This window comes from Antedon mediterranea, chromosome 3, assembly GCF_964355755.1.
Source record: "Antedon mediterranea chromosome 3, ecAntMedi1.1, whole genome shotgun sequence".
NCBI lineage: Eukaryota > Metazoa > Echinodermata > Crinoidea > Comatulida > Antedonidae > Antedon > Antedon mediterranea.
In genome coordinates this window covers 34,300,371-34,315,919 of record NC_092672.1, presented here as the reverse complement: position 1 = coordinate 34,315,919, position 15,549 = coordinate 34,300,371, and the positions used below count along the sequence as shown (strand labels likewise).

The 15,549-nt window shown below is 33.9% G+C and overlaps 2 protein-coding genes across 3 annotated transcripts; one reads left to right on the top strand and one right to left on the bottom strand.

Annotated features, from left to right (window-relative positions):
- Nucleotides 1–700: 700 nt before the first annotated feature.
- Nucleotides 701–3,213, top strand: LOC140045324 (bis(5'-nucleosyl)-tetraphosphatase PrpE [asymmetrical]-like). Of its 2 annotated transcripts, none has more exons than XM_072090178.1 (2): nucleotides 701–968; nucleotides 1,698–3,213. In XM_072090178.1, the coding sequence occupies exon 2, from the start codon at nucleotides 1,725–1,727 to the stop codon at nucleotides 2,547–2,549; it is 825 nt and encodes a 274-aa protein (XP_071946279.1). In that variant the 5' UTR covers nucleotides 701–968; nucleotides 1,698–1,724; the 3' UTR covers nucleotides 2,550–3,213. The 2 variants fall into 2 exon arrangements, with proteins under 2 accessions (XP_071946279.1, XP_071946280.1); XM_072090179.1 differs by lacking the exon at nucleotides 701–968 and adding an exon at nucleotides 1,558–1,611.
- A 425-nt stretch (nucleotides 3,214–3,638) lies between these two features.
- On the bottom strand, nucleotides 3,639–13,255 carry LOC140045322 (replication protein A 70 kDa DNA-binding subunit-like). The gene is made up of 16 exons (XM_072090175.1): nucleotides 13,137–13,255; nucleotides 12,689–12,739; nucleotides 12,375–12,456; nucleotides 11,708–11,816; nucleotides 11,400–11,521; nucleotides 11,046–11,087; nucleotides 10,664–10,784; nucleotides 10,225–10,396; nucleotides 8,513–8,708; nucleotides 7,702–7,987; nucleotides 7,373–7,502; nucleotides 6,971–7,033; nucleotides 6,554–6,667; nucleotides 5,050–5,157; nucleotides 4,663–4,749; nucleotides 3,639–4,041 (listed from the first exon to the last, which is right to left on the bottom strand). Exons 1-16 carry the CDS (start codon nucleotides 13,164–13,166, stop codon nucleotides 3,937–3,939), a joined length of 1,818 nt encoding a protein of 605 aa, XP_071946276.1. The 5' UTR covers nucleotides 13,167–13,255; the 3' UTR covers nucleotides 3,639–3,936.
- Nucleotides 13,256–15,549: the final 2,294 nt, after the last annotated feature.

The window sequence follows — 15,549 nt, the reverse complement described above, 5'->3', positions numbered from 1 at the left end:
TGTTTCTGGTAAAACAAATAAATGTTAATGACATTTAACATTTTCTCCTATTAATAACATGTGTTTTATACTAATTTATATCATAAAAACAATACTTAATTTACCGGGCGTAGAGTAGTACACGGCAATGGTAAAGAATAGGCCGTGCTGAGTAATATTTGTTGATTTTTGGTGTTGCTGTGTTAGGCCTTTTTTGTGAACTAACTTAGCATGTTAGTAAATAATTGTCTGTAAAAGTGAATAAACATGAGTTTGTTAATAAATATGTATTATAAAATCGTTTACAATTGCAAAAACTATCATCATAATTCTATTTAATGTGACATGTATCATGTCTATTAAATCAAGTCTTATTTAGTATGTATACATCCGCCCTTATGAGGGCGGGCATCACTCACTGGAGCTCTCTGTTACAAATTTCTCATGCAAAAATCGCGGAATACTCATTCTTGTGATATATATTCTTTGGTATGGTCTATTGACTTTCCTGGCCTGGCTGGCAGGTTGGCCTAAAAATACTTTCCCAAACTCTCCCTGAAAAATGAATGTTCTCCTAAAATTAGGGTCACTGAACCATTTAACCAAGCTTGTGAGTGAGATAACAGTCTGTAGGCTATATGTTTGTATTTGTTGTTAATGTTTTATAGGTGTAACTGAAGTACAGACAGGACTAAACCATCAATAGACACGTTTCGCGCTCGCGACCAATCAGAAATAGTGGGTATAGATTTGTAAACAAACCGAACACCTCTCGCCTAGTGCGTGTTGAAGCATAGCGAAATGGCGACTGCCGAGTGCTTTTGTTGCAAGGTGCATCATAAATGTTGTATATGTTGGATAAATCGTGAATTTAACTACACAAAATCACTGAATAATATTCCTGTTTTTAATTTTCAAACACTTGCTGAGTGGTTTGCGTCGGCTCCGAAGGATAGTGGCGCAAAATCTTGGAAATTTTTCAAGGAAAGGTACGTCCACGATGTGCTCGTTACTCTCCGCCCGCCCGGTGGCGTTGCCTGATGCGGTACTTCGTCTACTAGGCCTAGGAGGCTTGGGTGTCTGTTTAAGCGCCGAAGAACATCGCATAATACATGGAAGATGCAATAGGAGCATGAAGAAGAATGAAAGATAATAATTAATATATTTACGCAACATTTGTAAATAAAATCAACAGTTAACATGTATTAAATGCACCGTAATATATATGTCACGTGTCAAACCAAAAATGACAATACATAAATAAAGTCGATGATTCCGAACCAAATGCCTAAATAATTCTACAGTGAATATAAAACATAAGTTTAGAAAATAAATAACATCCTTACCATGCCATTCCAGGCCATCAAAGGCTAGTTTTGACGATTGCTTTTTAAGATGATCATCTCTCAGTTCTCCCATGCTTTAACATACCTCTCGCTGTGTTTGTTTACCATTGTATACCCACTAAAAGGTCAAACTGACGGTGACCTCGCCAGCGCGAAACGTGTCTATTGGTTTAATTTTTCTTCGATGATGAATTACCAATTTTGTCACTTCCCTTGGAATTTCCCATTTGTTTACAGAGTAAAAAACTTACAAAAGTGACAACTATTTCGACACATAATTTTGAAGGTACTGTAAAACATTTCTCCAACACCTAAAAATTGTTTTTACGAGTATTAATATCGTTAATTAAATTAATATAATTATGATTTCAGGTTGTTCCAACCGTTGCTACAAGAAGAATGGGCGGCTTAATTTCTGTCATCGCAACATCTCTGTTTCACCAAACGAATGCCAAACCATACCTAACCAGTTGTGTACCAATCCCTTTACCATCTACCAATCATACAACACTCGAGCCGAGTTCCATGGAGAACAAAGAACTCTTTATCGTGGGCGACATCCACGGATGCTACGATGAGATGCTTGAGTTGTTAGAGGATGCGAAAAAGTCAACAACAAAAAAGTTAACAGTTGTTTTCGTTGGTGATTTAGTTAATAAAGGGCCAAAGAATAAAGAAGTTTTGGATTACGTAATGAGCAGTGAGGCGTACTCTGTACGTGGTAACCATGACGAAGCAGTAGTCTATCAGTGTTTATCGCACAAAAATGACACGGATTATGAAATACCAGCTAGATACGAATGGATAAAGGAATTGTCGGAGGAAAATATAAGCTACCTCCAAGAACTTCCATACACTATTACGATCCCTAGCCATAACGTCATTGTTGTACATGCCGGACTGTTACCGGGAACGCCGCTTGAAAAGCAGAAATTAAAAGATATGGTGCTGATGAGAAATATTATTAATCGTGATCATTTTGAAGGTGGGCCTTACGCTACGTCATCAAGTGGCGGACGTCCATGGGTTATGCACTGGGCCGGGAAAGAACAGATATATTTTGGGCATGATGCAATACGTGGCCTTCAAAGGAGTGAATATGCTACTGGTCTGGACACGGGCTGTGTCTATGGGTTTTGTTTGACTGGAGTTTTTGTAAATCAAAAGGGTGAAGTTGAACGAATGTTGAAGGTGAAAGCTAAAATGGCTTACAAACAAGTGTGAACCAGAATATATAACAGAGTTGAGTGGCCGAGGCAGGGGTGCCGCAAAACGGTCATACAGTCGGCATAGGTTCAATCAATTTACTGCATATCATACCCATACTTCAAGATTTACTAAAAGCTGAAGTATGATAAGCAATAAATGGTAATTTGTATATAGTAACCATGCCAACATCTTTGACAATTATAAAATGTACTATTGCAATATTTTTTTGTAAAATTAAAATTTTTTAAATCTAGTTTTGTAGAGGTTAAATCTATTAATTCTTATTCAAAATTCAAAGTGTTATAACACTCAAATTATTATTATAATATTAAAAATAATTCAAATAGTTCAAACTGCATTATTATTGATTGTGGCTAGACTTTTGGCGATATTTTAAATCTTTAAAGATGTATTGTCCCCAAAAACATGAAAAATGAAGATTAATAATACAGTATCAGGCTTTGAATAGGCCATTTTGTAGTTTTAACAAAGTTAATCACTTCTGTAGAAAAAAGACCTCAAAATATGTTTTCAGTTAAAAATATGACAAAATAAACGGTTAAATTCAACCAAAAACTCATTGCCTGGCAGCTAATTTGACCATTTTATTGCTTTAAATTACAGTTTTTTAAGGTAAATAATTGTTTTTCCGGTCCAATTTTTGGTTAAAGTGGATAACTGTTATGTTACATTAAAATGGCATATTCAACAACAAAATTAAAAAAATATTTTTTTCAGGGGACAATATATCTTTAAACAAGTTTGTCAATAACAAATATTCATCAACATTACTATTTTTATTTTTGTTTTACAAACAAACAAACTAAAAAAAATATGGCTTCTTAAAATGCTGATATTGTTTTATGAATTTTAATGTAACCTAAAGAATGTTTTATAATACAAGCAGTTTTTAAGCAGATATTGTTACTTTTCCAATTGTGTTTTCTTGGGCTCACTGGTCTGGTCAAATTATTGGCTACTTACATTATCATGTAGTAACAATTTCATTTTTTTAGGTGGGGCTTTTCCTCAATAATCAACATAAAGTATAAAGAAAGGTAGCACAACTAGCTTGGCGGAGTCTTTTAAGCTCTGTCTACACTATCAAACTAGTTTGACAAAAAAAAGTGTGATGTGCCCAAATATGGTAGTGATATGACATCATCATGTCCATATATGGGTACATCACATTTTTTTGTCGCATAAAGTTTAGACAGAGCTAAGCAACAAATCAAGCATAACTATTAGTCCAAATTCTTAAATACGGGTGTCTAATCATACATACTGCATATTCTATTGGACTTCGTAAGTTTTATTTTAAATGTTTTATATTAAACTGGTTTAATATGTTATATATAATCTTAGTTTTTGTTGTTATTTGACTGTGCTTTGTTTTTGTATATTACATAATTGACAACTTGTTAATCTCTGAGATAATTCTTTGCGAGTAATCCTTATAATCAATGGCCGTGGCATTCACACAAGTGGTCTTCATCCTGGCTTCTTCCTGAAATTAGAAAAAGAAAAGATAAATCATAGAAATATAACATAACACCTTGCCATATTTTCAGTCCTGAAAAGCCGCGCCGTGAAAACAAAACATGCGTTTGATGCGCCATATCGGAACCGTGCCGCAACAGGTGTGAAAAACCCTTTAATTATGTCTAACTGGGCTAGGTCGCTGTAGTCAGCAGGAATACACATCAGCAGGAATATTGTTCAACTGGTAATGGGAGCTACAGTAATGCCACTCAAAATAAAGAGAAACAGATTTGATAAGCTGATTGTTTCAACAGTGTTCATACAATCCTCAAGAGTTCATTTTCATGACCTTTCAGACAGAGTAAAATATTTCAATCAAAAAGACTTTTTAATGGAAGCCTGGAAAATATTTTAGCAGAATACCATGAATTTCTATGCCTTGTATGAACCCTGATAAATATTGCACTTAAGACTAAACTAATCTAAGTTCTGGCTACACTATCAAACTTTATGTGAAAAGATGACATCATATCACTACCATATTTGGGCACATCACATTTTTGTTGTCACATAAAGTTTGATAATGTAGACAGAGCTTTAATGCTATTATCATTCATGGTCAGAATAACAACATCAACTTGCTTACGTTAAAGGTTTCCATTTTGGCTCTCATTTTAAATATGTACGACTTGCATCTTGCAACCTCAAACAGTGCATTGAACGCCTCATCATCCTAACAAAATAACAATACAACCCTTGATATTGGCTTTAATTATGAGGTTTATTCGTTTGCCAATAGGAAACTTGCCCAATTGTCTTTTGTAATTACATCCAGTTTTGTTAAGCCAATTTAATTTTCCACTAGGCAAATTTGTGTGAACCGAAAGTGGCAGCTTATACGCATGTGTATTCATGTTTCCATCTTCCAAATCCCTCTCTACGCATGCGTATAAACTGACGCTTTCGATTCCAAGTACTAATTCGAAATCGGCTTTAACAATAAAGTAAAAATTACACAGTATTATATACTTACATCCTCCTTGAGTTTACCAATGTATTCTGCCTTCTGACCAAGTAAACCCTCTGCTGTATCTTGGAAACAAGTAGCCCACAGTGACGAATGACAATCAGCAATATGTGCCTGCATAAAGGTCAAAGTGTAATGTGGGTCAAAGGTTAATGTAGATCAGTACATAAATGACATTTTATACACATTATTTCAGCATTGTCGCTGGCCTGTTTGGAGTATCTTTTTACGTTACAATTACAATAAATGTATAATATAATAAATAAGTAGATAAATGTATAATGTAGATCCAAAGGCAAAATACTGAAAAAATGACAATGCTGTGGGTATCAGTGGCTGGATCTTAATGGAGATACAAAATGACAATGCTGTGGCTATCAGTGGCTGGATCTCAATGGAGATACAAAATGACAATGCTGTGGGTATCAGTGGCTGGATCTCAATGGAGATACAAAATGACAATGCTGTGGGTATCAGTGGCTGGATCTCAATGGAGATACAAAATGACAATGCTGTGGGTATCAGTGGCTGGATCTCAATGGAGATACAAAATGACAATGCTGTGGGTATCAGTGGCTGGATCTTAATGGAGATACAAAATGACAATGCTGTGGGTATCAGTGGCTGGATCTCAATGGAGATACAAAATGACAATGCTGTGGGTATCAGTGGCTGGATCTCAATGGAGATACAAAATGACAATGCTGTGGGTATCAGTGGCTGGATCTCAATGGAGATACAAAATGACAATGCTGTGGGTATCAGTGGCTGGATCTTAATGGAGATACAAAATGACAATGCTGTGGGTATCAGTGGCTGGATCTCAATGGAGATACAAAATGACAATGCTGTGGCTATCAGTGGCTGGATCTCAATGGAGATACAAAATGACAATGCTGTGGGTATCAGAGGCTGGATCTCAATGGAGATACAAAATGACAATGCTGTGGGTATCAGTGGCTGGATCTCAATGGAGATACAAAATGACAATGCTGTGGCTATCAGTGGCTGGATCTCAATGGAGATACAAAATGACAATGCTGTGGGTATCAGTGGCTGGATCTCAATGGAGATACAAAATGACAATGCTGTGGGTATCAGTGGCTGGATCTCAATGGAGATACAAAATGACAATGCTGTGGCTATCAGTGGCTGGATCTCAATGGAGATACAAAATGACAATGCTGTGGGTATCAGTGGCTGTATCTAAATGGACATACAAAATGACAATGCTGTGGGTATCAGTGGCTGGATCTCAATGGAGATACAAAATGACAATGCTGTGGCTATCAGTGGCTGGATCTTAATGGAGATACAAAATGACAATGCTGTGGCTATCAGTGGCTGGATCTTAATGGAGATACAAAAAAAAAAAAATCGAAAAGCTAAATCAAAACGATAAAGTAAAACCGCCAGAAAAGTTAGCAGAGCTTTTGGGCAACACTAGCCCTTCATCATTGCTTAAAATAAGTAGATAGATAGAGAAATAAACTGTTCAACTCTGTCTTACCGATAAGATCAACCTGTACTTGTAGTTTGAGCACGTCTTTGAACATTTCTCACAGCGGTATGTGTTGTCGCCATTATCCACAAGCTTCTTGTTGCATTCTGCTTCTGGACAGGCCTACAATAAAAGAAATTGCCAATATTAAACGCCAAACAATCGATTATAACTTTGCTTTATGTTGTTTGTTTTATTTCCTACACAAAATATGTATGTTGACCCACTAAAGATGCCCAAATACATTTTGTCTAATTTTTATTAGTAGCACAGGCAATTTGTGTAATAATTGTCAAAAAATAATTAAGGATATGCTCTCAGTTCCCAGTTTTATCAAAGCAAAATTGTTTAATAGGGGAAGCTACTATTTTTAGTAGTACTCTGTTGTTTTATGTCTGTACGTATATTTTGTTTGAGAACACTTACTTTATACAAACAATTCTCTTTCTTTAAAAACATGATTGTACCCTTCATAGTATAATAATCAGCCTAAGAGAAAAAAAAAAACAACATTATATATTACATAGTGAATACAAAACCCTGAAAACTAGATGTAATTTGACGACACTAGGTGATATTAGCCAGTCATAAAAAATCCTGAAAACATAATAAAGATATAATTTTATGATGATACTAGGTGATATTAGCAAGTAATGTGTCTAAAGTTTGTCTACACTATCAAACTAGTTTGACAAAAAAAAGTGTGATGTGCCAAAATATGGTACCGATATGTCAAAATATGGTAGTGATATGACATCATCCTGTTCATATATGAGCACATCACATTTTGTTGTCACATAAAGTTTGATAGTGTAGACAGAGATTTACCTTTTCGCTTTTTCCAAGGTTTTGTGAGTTAACTTCATGAAGGTTAAACCAGTTGGCGGATCCACCTCCTCCACCCCCACCCCCCTTGGAAATGGACTGCATTTCCTTTGAACAGCCTACATTATCATACCTGAAAATATAAACAAGACTTAGTTAATAGACTTTACAAAACATTTAAGCTTTTTTGATTGGTTGTTACACACCCTCCCTTCCGCCCCCACTTTTTTTTTTACATTTCTAGGTTTAAAGGCTCATTGGCAATATCAAAAGACACTCAGCGGAAAATGACAGCCATGGGCAAATACTTTTTAAAAAAAACAGCCACTAACCATCCCTTTAACTGGTGAGCTCTTGGTATATCTGGATTGATTTGCATAACTGATGCTGAAGAGATAGTCAGAGATCTGCCACCAAAATCAGACAGCTTAGCTCCTTTAATAGCCATCACAGGGTTGTTACTGCCATCAAAATTCTCCGCTTGATCTCTCCACAATGTCAGGTTAACAATCTGTTCAGAATCATCGACCAATTGGATGTCTCTCTTGGCGACCTCTTGACTGTTGCGGGTCATGATGGTGCTGCATTCCCCAGTGCTCTTTACAACACCAATAACATCTGCCACGAAAAAACAAAGTTTGGTTTGTGTTTAAAGACCGCAGGGTTCTCCCCAGGATTGAGGTCAAGCATCATGGTAACCCCCGCACATGGGGGTGAGACGATCTCCCCACCCCCTAAAGACCATGTCAAATTTTTTACCACAATTACTGCAGTAACTTGTTGTTAACAATGTAACATGTTTATACAATTACTTTGCAAGTTTTTTTGGTAATCATACACACTGTTTATTGCAGTGGCTTGCTCACAAACTTTGACATTGCATCAAATGTTATTACAGAAAAAAAAAAGCAGTGCAGCGGCCGCAGTATCCGTATGTCACAGTTTCATCAATAATTTCTTCAGGGAAAGCACTGGTTTTATACAAGAATGCTACTTATATGTTACAATATTCAATCGCCGCATTGCGTATGTGGATAGTTTGATGGCATGGCAACAACTGTAGACCGGTGATTAACCAATCACATGCCGTGAATTGAAAGGTGCCGGTATAATAACAATAAATATTACAAACAAACAACCTACCCAATATGGTATCTTTTTCAAAATTCTCCAGCTCTCCAATTTTCCTGAAGTTGAATAGCATGCCAGGGATTTCTTCAGTGTCTTCTTCAACTGGGGTCACAACTGTATCGTACGTGAAGGACATTTCATAATCGTTGTCAATAGATGTAAAGTGCTTATTGGCCGGTTTTAACGAGCACTTGCTTATCATATAAACCTATGGGATGGGAAGAATCACTTTTTAAAACAGTCTGGTAGACTTTAAAACGGTCAACAACATTAAGCAAAAGCATTCAAATGTAGTGGACTCAGAAATTTTTCTACCAAGTCCAAAGTTTATTTTAAGGGGTTTTATTTTCGTATTTCACCTGAAATTGCTCTAATACCCTTTTCACATCTGTGTAAATTGTTATTGTTTGATCTTCCGATTTATTACACGTTTTCATACACGCATACACGATACACGAACCGTGAGAAATCTTGGGAGAAAGCATAGTTGCGCGCTATTTATATGATTGGTCAGTTTAATACCAGTCCAATACACGTGTGCAGTAACAACTTGAGACAATTCGGAACCAAAAAAACAGGCCTCCATTGGTGAGATTTTCCTCCAAATTGTCTTCACGCGCAAACCTGGTTACAAATTGTTACTTTTTGCAGGTGTGAAAAGGGTTTAAGAAGTTGCTTTATACATATAAACTAATATTGTAATCTTGCCAATGTAACTACTAGTCTGGGTTCCGGACGGAGTTTTGCTTTAATATTAGTAAAACGATAAATATTTTGGCACATATGGCATTTCATATGTATACTACTTAAATTTGGATACTCAGTCACATGGTTTGATACCAAGAATTCTTGGTGCATACGATTATCCAGTTGACTAGTTTCAGCCGCATGCCATTGGCTACTCACTCGTACGCAGTTTTAATATTCATATTTCAGAATTTCAAAGATTCAACAACTAAGATGATGCGCATGCGCTATGTTACGTTTCGACGATGTGCGGAGACACACGTGTGCTTGTTTGGGTACATTATCGCGAAGCGAAGTGATGATGATGTGAAGGCTACTGTAGAAATAATTTTATATGCCTAGTAGTCTGGTAAACATTTGATGGGATTTTTCCCAAGAACATGAAAACTCGTCTTGATGTGATAGGCTAGCTTCTCACATTGAATAGATCATTTATTATGCGGCGATAATTTGATTTAATTCCCACCCAGACCCTGTCCTGTGTGGTGTAGCTATGTGCCGGTGGTATGAATCTTATTGCCGTTTTATTTGGCAGGTCATACGGACGAGTAGGCCTACAAAGGAGGCCTAGGCTAGGACTAGACAATTAATAAACAAAAAAACTTGGCAACATGATTTTATATTTCAACAGTTGTTAATTCAGTCACGATCGTACATTCAGCTCGATCTTTTTCATTTTGAAACAAAATGATCATTGGTTGATTCGAAATCTATATTTGCATACCGCCTGCCCCATATAGCCAAATATGGTATGATAACCTACATCATTCTTATCGGATGTTTGCGGTCTGCAAATCGATTTCTATACGTGTTTCACAAGTCTGTATTTTCAGACAAAAATCGGAATAAAAAAATTAAATTAAAAAAAAGACAATGAATAATCACATATTGTTAGGCTAACCTTGGGCGCTGCTTGTTCTCCTTGGAAAAAGTGCAAAGCGCTGGATAACCCTGCAAACATTTGCTATCTATTTTACCTTATCAACTTGTATGAGATCATGAAACTTTATACACTGTTCTTTGAATGCTGTGGCTCGTATTTCACCAGACTGATCGACCAAGTCCATCGAGAACAGCTGACCCTCACCGCGAGCATTGTTCCACTTACGGATCGGTGTCTTGTTTGTTACACGTGCTTTGATAGTCCATCTGCGAGCAAAAAGAGGAATAAATTCCTTAAGATTGGAAGATTTAGGCTAGTAATAATTATATTATTTTCAAGAGACAAGCATGGATAAGGCACTCTACAATTGGTGATCTAGATTGAACCGGATCAGGATTGAACCATTGATTGAATTGATGGATTGAAAGAACCAATACAATACCGAAAAACTGCCTCCACAAACATATATATTTTCCTAAGCCTATTTTTGGTCTATAGGAGACAAGGCCTATTAAACTGTATCATTAATTTACCTGTTTTGGTAGGGTGTGAGACTGGCTATTGGTCTTGCAACTGCAGGAGTGCCGCCAGGAGTTGTTGGTGTGTTGTTACTACCATAAAAACTACCGCCAGCTGGTTTATTCAAATTACCACCTTAAAAAAAAGAATTTAGTGGTATACCAAAAATTAGGTTAAGCAGCAATCGGTAAAGATGGATGGATAACTGAAATTGTCACTTGCGTTGGGCCTACGTCGTGCTGTATCCTAGTGAGAATCAAGCGCAATCAGCGAGTACTGTAATTTTGTATCACCTTGTTATAAATTTATATAACTTTACTATTCATTATATCATGATTATCTTTTTTGGGGTTAAAATTTACCTTTAATTAAAAATCAAATAAGGTTTTCACTTACCTTGGAATTTTGGGACTGGCTTGTTTGGTACTGGGTTTTGAGCTGAAATAATTAATTACCTGTTAATTAGCATTTAATGAATAATATCATGGATGATTTAAACAGATACTCTTTGCTGACCAGGTCTAAAGCTCTGTCTACACTATCAAACTTTAAGTGACAAAAAAATGTGATGTGGCGATATATGGGCATGATGATGTCATATCACTATTATATTTGGGTATATCACTATCATAATTTTGGGCACATATTTTTTGTCAAACTAGTTTGATAGTGTAGACAGATCTTTAGAAGCATTTGGGTGTGATCTAAAAATAAACAGGTAGTAATAAATAAAGTAATAAAAATACATACCAGGAGGTGGGGCTTGTGCTGATGGAGCAGACTGTTGGTTTGTAGATGATAGAGGTACAGGGTTACCAATCTTCTCCTTCGCTTGACTCAAAATGGATACTTCCAATATTATCATAACTTTTCTACAAATAAACAAGAGATATATTTAAATCCAGATCACAAATGTATTGTGTGAAGGGAAGGAATTTTTAATTGCTCACTACACTGTGTTCAAACAGCTTAAATGCCTGAAATTGTACCACTCACAAAATTCTTAATGAACTAATTTCTTCAGAGTCAGAAAAAGCATTTTGAACAATTGAACTTACTTATTCGTTTCTCCGATTGTATTGCATATGTATTTGTCAAGTTGTATGATGGTTTTCGATTGAAGTTTGTTGTCACTCACTAATGAGTTTAGCTGGGTTCCCAACATAGCTGTCAAATAAAAATAAAAAGCATGGAATAAGGCACCTACAATTGGTGATCTAGATTGATCTGGATCAGATTTTAACCATGGATTGAATTGATGGATTGAAATATTGAATTGATAAATTGAAAGATTGAATCGATAGATTTAAATATTGAATTGATAGATTAAAATATTGAATTGATGAATTGAAATATTGAATTGATGGATTGAAATATTAAATTGATGGATTGAAATATTGAATTGATGGATTGAAATATTGAATTGATGGATTGAAATATTGAATTGATGGATTGAAATATTGAATCGATAGATTAAAATATTGAATTGATAGATTAAAATATTGAATTGAAATATTGAATTGATGGATTGAAATATTAAATTGATGGATTGAAATATTGAATTGATGGATTGAAATATTGAATTGATGGATTGAAATATTGAATTGATAGATTGAAATATTGAATTGATGGATTGAAATATTGAATTGATAGATTGAAATATTGAATCGATGGATTGAAATATTTAATTGTTGGATTGAAATATTGAATGGTTGAATTATAAACCTGAATAACTGTGTTCGCCATCAGAAAGCAGCAACCTGTATCTGTCATTGGTACCACTATTTGCTCCAATCTTCTTAAGAGCCTGCAAAAATAGTCAATTATGTAAGCCTGCAACTTGAACAACCCAACCCATTTTAAACGTGTTGAGCTTTCTGTTTTTTTTTTTTTTATTTTCATTACACATGTTTTAGATGTTTTAGATTAAAGCAAAAAATAAATTACATTTTTTTAAATTTTATCACATTGAATTGTTTTAAATTACACATAAATATAAGCCTATCCGATCTTTCCTGTGATAACAAAATAAAACTTACCAAAAGCTGGAAGATAGGCTTATCTACATGTTTACTGTCCACAGATATCTCCTGTAAAGTGGATGGAAGAATAAAAAATGTGGATAAATTGAAACTCATTGTGGCATGCCGCTAAAAATATATCAAAATTAATGATAAATTCAATGAAAATGTCAATTCTTTTTTAAAGTTTGTTATTTTCGATTTCATTTCCATTATTTGTAGCAAGCTGTTGACGAGCTCTATATTCTACTTCTAGGCCTAGACTTGGAGGCTTAAACAAAACATCTTTCGCCTCCTCCCGTTTGAGCAAGTCAAGACAAGCATGAACCCACAGTTCCATTTCATCATGGGATGACAAAATATTTTATTTAGTAGGCCTAGGCTAGGCCTAGGCTAGCTTTTATTTCAATCATTGTTTTAATTACGCCTATAATTTAAAATAAAACCTTGTCAACATGATATTTACCTTTAATGCACCCGAAGATAACTGATTCATATTGGAAATACTATGAAAAATCAATGGATTTTATAAGAGAACAAACAACATGTCACACAGAAAGTGTTGTCGCAGTAAAAATAGCTCTCGCGCCAAATATTCATTCTCACGATGTTTTGTTTCCCCTTCTGTTCCGCTCTATTGAACTTTGAAGATGACGGAATTGAATTGAATGACGTAACCTTACCACAGATGGCGCTATTACTACAACTTTTAATATACTATACTGTATTTATTTTTATCAAAGAATATAAATATAATGATCCAGTTCCAATCCTTTTCTATAGGCATATTTTAATCAATTAATATATAGTATGTACTATGATGTATGGTGTAGTGCATGACATTCTGACAAAGTTAATTTCATTGATCCACTTTTATAAAAAACACAAACATTTATTTTTCATTTTATTTTATCATAAATTTGATAAATCATTTCCATAACTATGATAATCATAATAGCACAAAATATGTAATATTGCATTAAAACAATTCAGAACAGCAAACAAATAAAATGTATACAGAAACAGCAACAAACAAGAGAGGATATGTTAGAATTTAAAAAAATTTAAATTGGGTAACTTTTGTGTTCAACACATCTATTAAGCACTTCTTATTTTAGCAAGCTTGTTAGTATTAACTTTAAGTAATACTTTATGAAAAAATATACCCAATGTTCCCAATGTCAATTGTGTTTTACATAAATAAAATAGGAAGATTTTAAAAACCAGTATTTTAACATAAAATGGCAAAAAAAAAAAAAAAAAAAATATTCAAATGCTGCATACTTAAAATAAAGATTTATGGTATATGTAAATCCAGCTAAAAACTTACATATTTATAAATAATAACAAATTAAATGAGAGAATTGATTTTATCCATTTAGATAAAAGATAAAAGATAAAAAGTTCTATATGAAATATGCATGATAAAGCAACCCCTTGCTCGATTTGAATCAAATACCTTGTGCTTACAGGGTGTGCACAAATACCACTAGATCACAGATAAACTTGTGAAATTGACTTTTATCATGCAATACAGGATTTTATTTTGAAGAAAATAAAATTATTTTATCTAATATTAATTACTGCAAGCTTCACATATAAGATCTAAAAAATAAGTTATAAGGAATGTAAACACATATTAAATATGTTATTATTTTATAATACTACAGATATATTGCAAAGCTGTCAATTAGGTATTAAAAACAAGGTGTGCTGGCTGGAATAAAGTTTTTTTTCAAATGTTTAGATAAAAATAAGAATGGTGTTTTTTATATCTTATAATAAACTATGAACAAATACAAGTTCATTAATACATAAATACAGAATTAATATATGGCATGTTATTTACATGCATGATTAGACCAGTGGCCCAAGTCTGTAGTTATTGTCTAATTTTTGTCCGAGTATTACATTATATGTATTAAACGCCATATGTGCCAAAATATTTATCTTTACTAATTACAGGCTAGAACTTAGTCTAATGCATGTATGCAAACAAAATAATAGTATGGATATTAAAAGCAACTAAAGCTTATTATTTTCACTCTATATATATTATTACAATTATACACACCCAACCCCAACTCCATATTTCCCTTTTGAAATACTTAAAGATGTATTGTCCCCCAAAAACATGAAAAATAAAGATTAATAAAAAAAAGACTTTGAATAGGCAATTTTGGAGTTTTAATATAGTAATTTACTTCTGTAGAAAAAAAAAATTATTTCACGTATAAAAACGGTAAAAAAAAATATGTTAATTTTAACCAAAAACCATTGTCTGAAGGACAATTTAAGTATTTTTTGTTTTAAATTACATTTTTTCAGGTAAATATTTTTTCGATCCAGTTTTTGGTCAAAGTGAATAACTGTGATAATAAAATGCCCTATTAAAAAACAAAAAAAGTAGGGGGACAATATATCTTTAAACCACTCAATCTTAAGGCTACATATATGTCATCAATTGCATATAATTAAGTCATATATTTCCAAAAACCTTTATAAAAAAGGAAAGAACCTATTTCTGCATGATTTTATTGATGGTTTAAAATGGATAAATTTGCAAGTTTTGCAGCATTATGTATAAAGCCCAGATTGGGTTGGAAAAGCATAAAAATTAGTTAAAAAACAAGAAACAAGCTTGTAAGCATCATTTACATACTACATAATTATAGTACCTTTTATATATTACAATTTACAAAATATCTAATATAAATATCTAGGTCAAATATTACGGTCGGTACACTATATAACAACACACAAATTGGTTCACTATTGATTTGAAGTTGAAGCAAACGGATGGACATTGCTTGAGTGTGTACCATGTCTTGAGGAATGACAAGAGACAACAATTCATAGTTTTGCTTTTGTTAAAATTT

What these genes read in the sequence shown, in the direction of transcription:
- LOC140045322 (XM_072090175.1), bottom strand. Translation starts at nt 13,166, where the DNA reads ATGAATCAGTTATCTTCGGGTGCATTAAAG. An exon ending in AGCCTATCTTCCAGCTTTTG is followed by an intron (nt 12,457 to 12,688) that starts GTAAGTTTTATT and finishes CTATTTTTGCAG; the next exon opens with GCTCTTAAGAAGATTGGAGC. An exon ending in AGCACAAGCCCCACCTCCTG is followed by an intron (nt 11,088 to 11,399) that starts GTATGTATTTTT and finishes TAATTATTTCAG; the next exon opens with CTCAAAACCCAGTACCAAAC.
- LOC140045324 (XM_072090178.1), top strand. Translation starts at nt 1,725, where the DNA reads ATGGGCGGCTTAATTTCTGTCATCGCAACATCTCTGTTTCACCAAACG.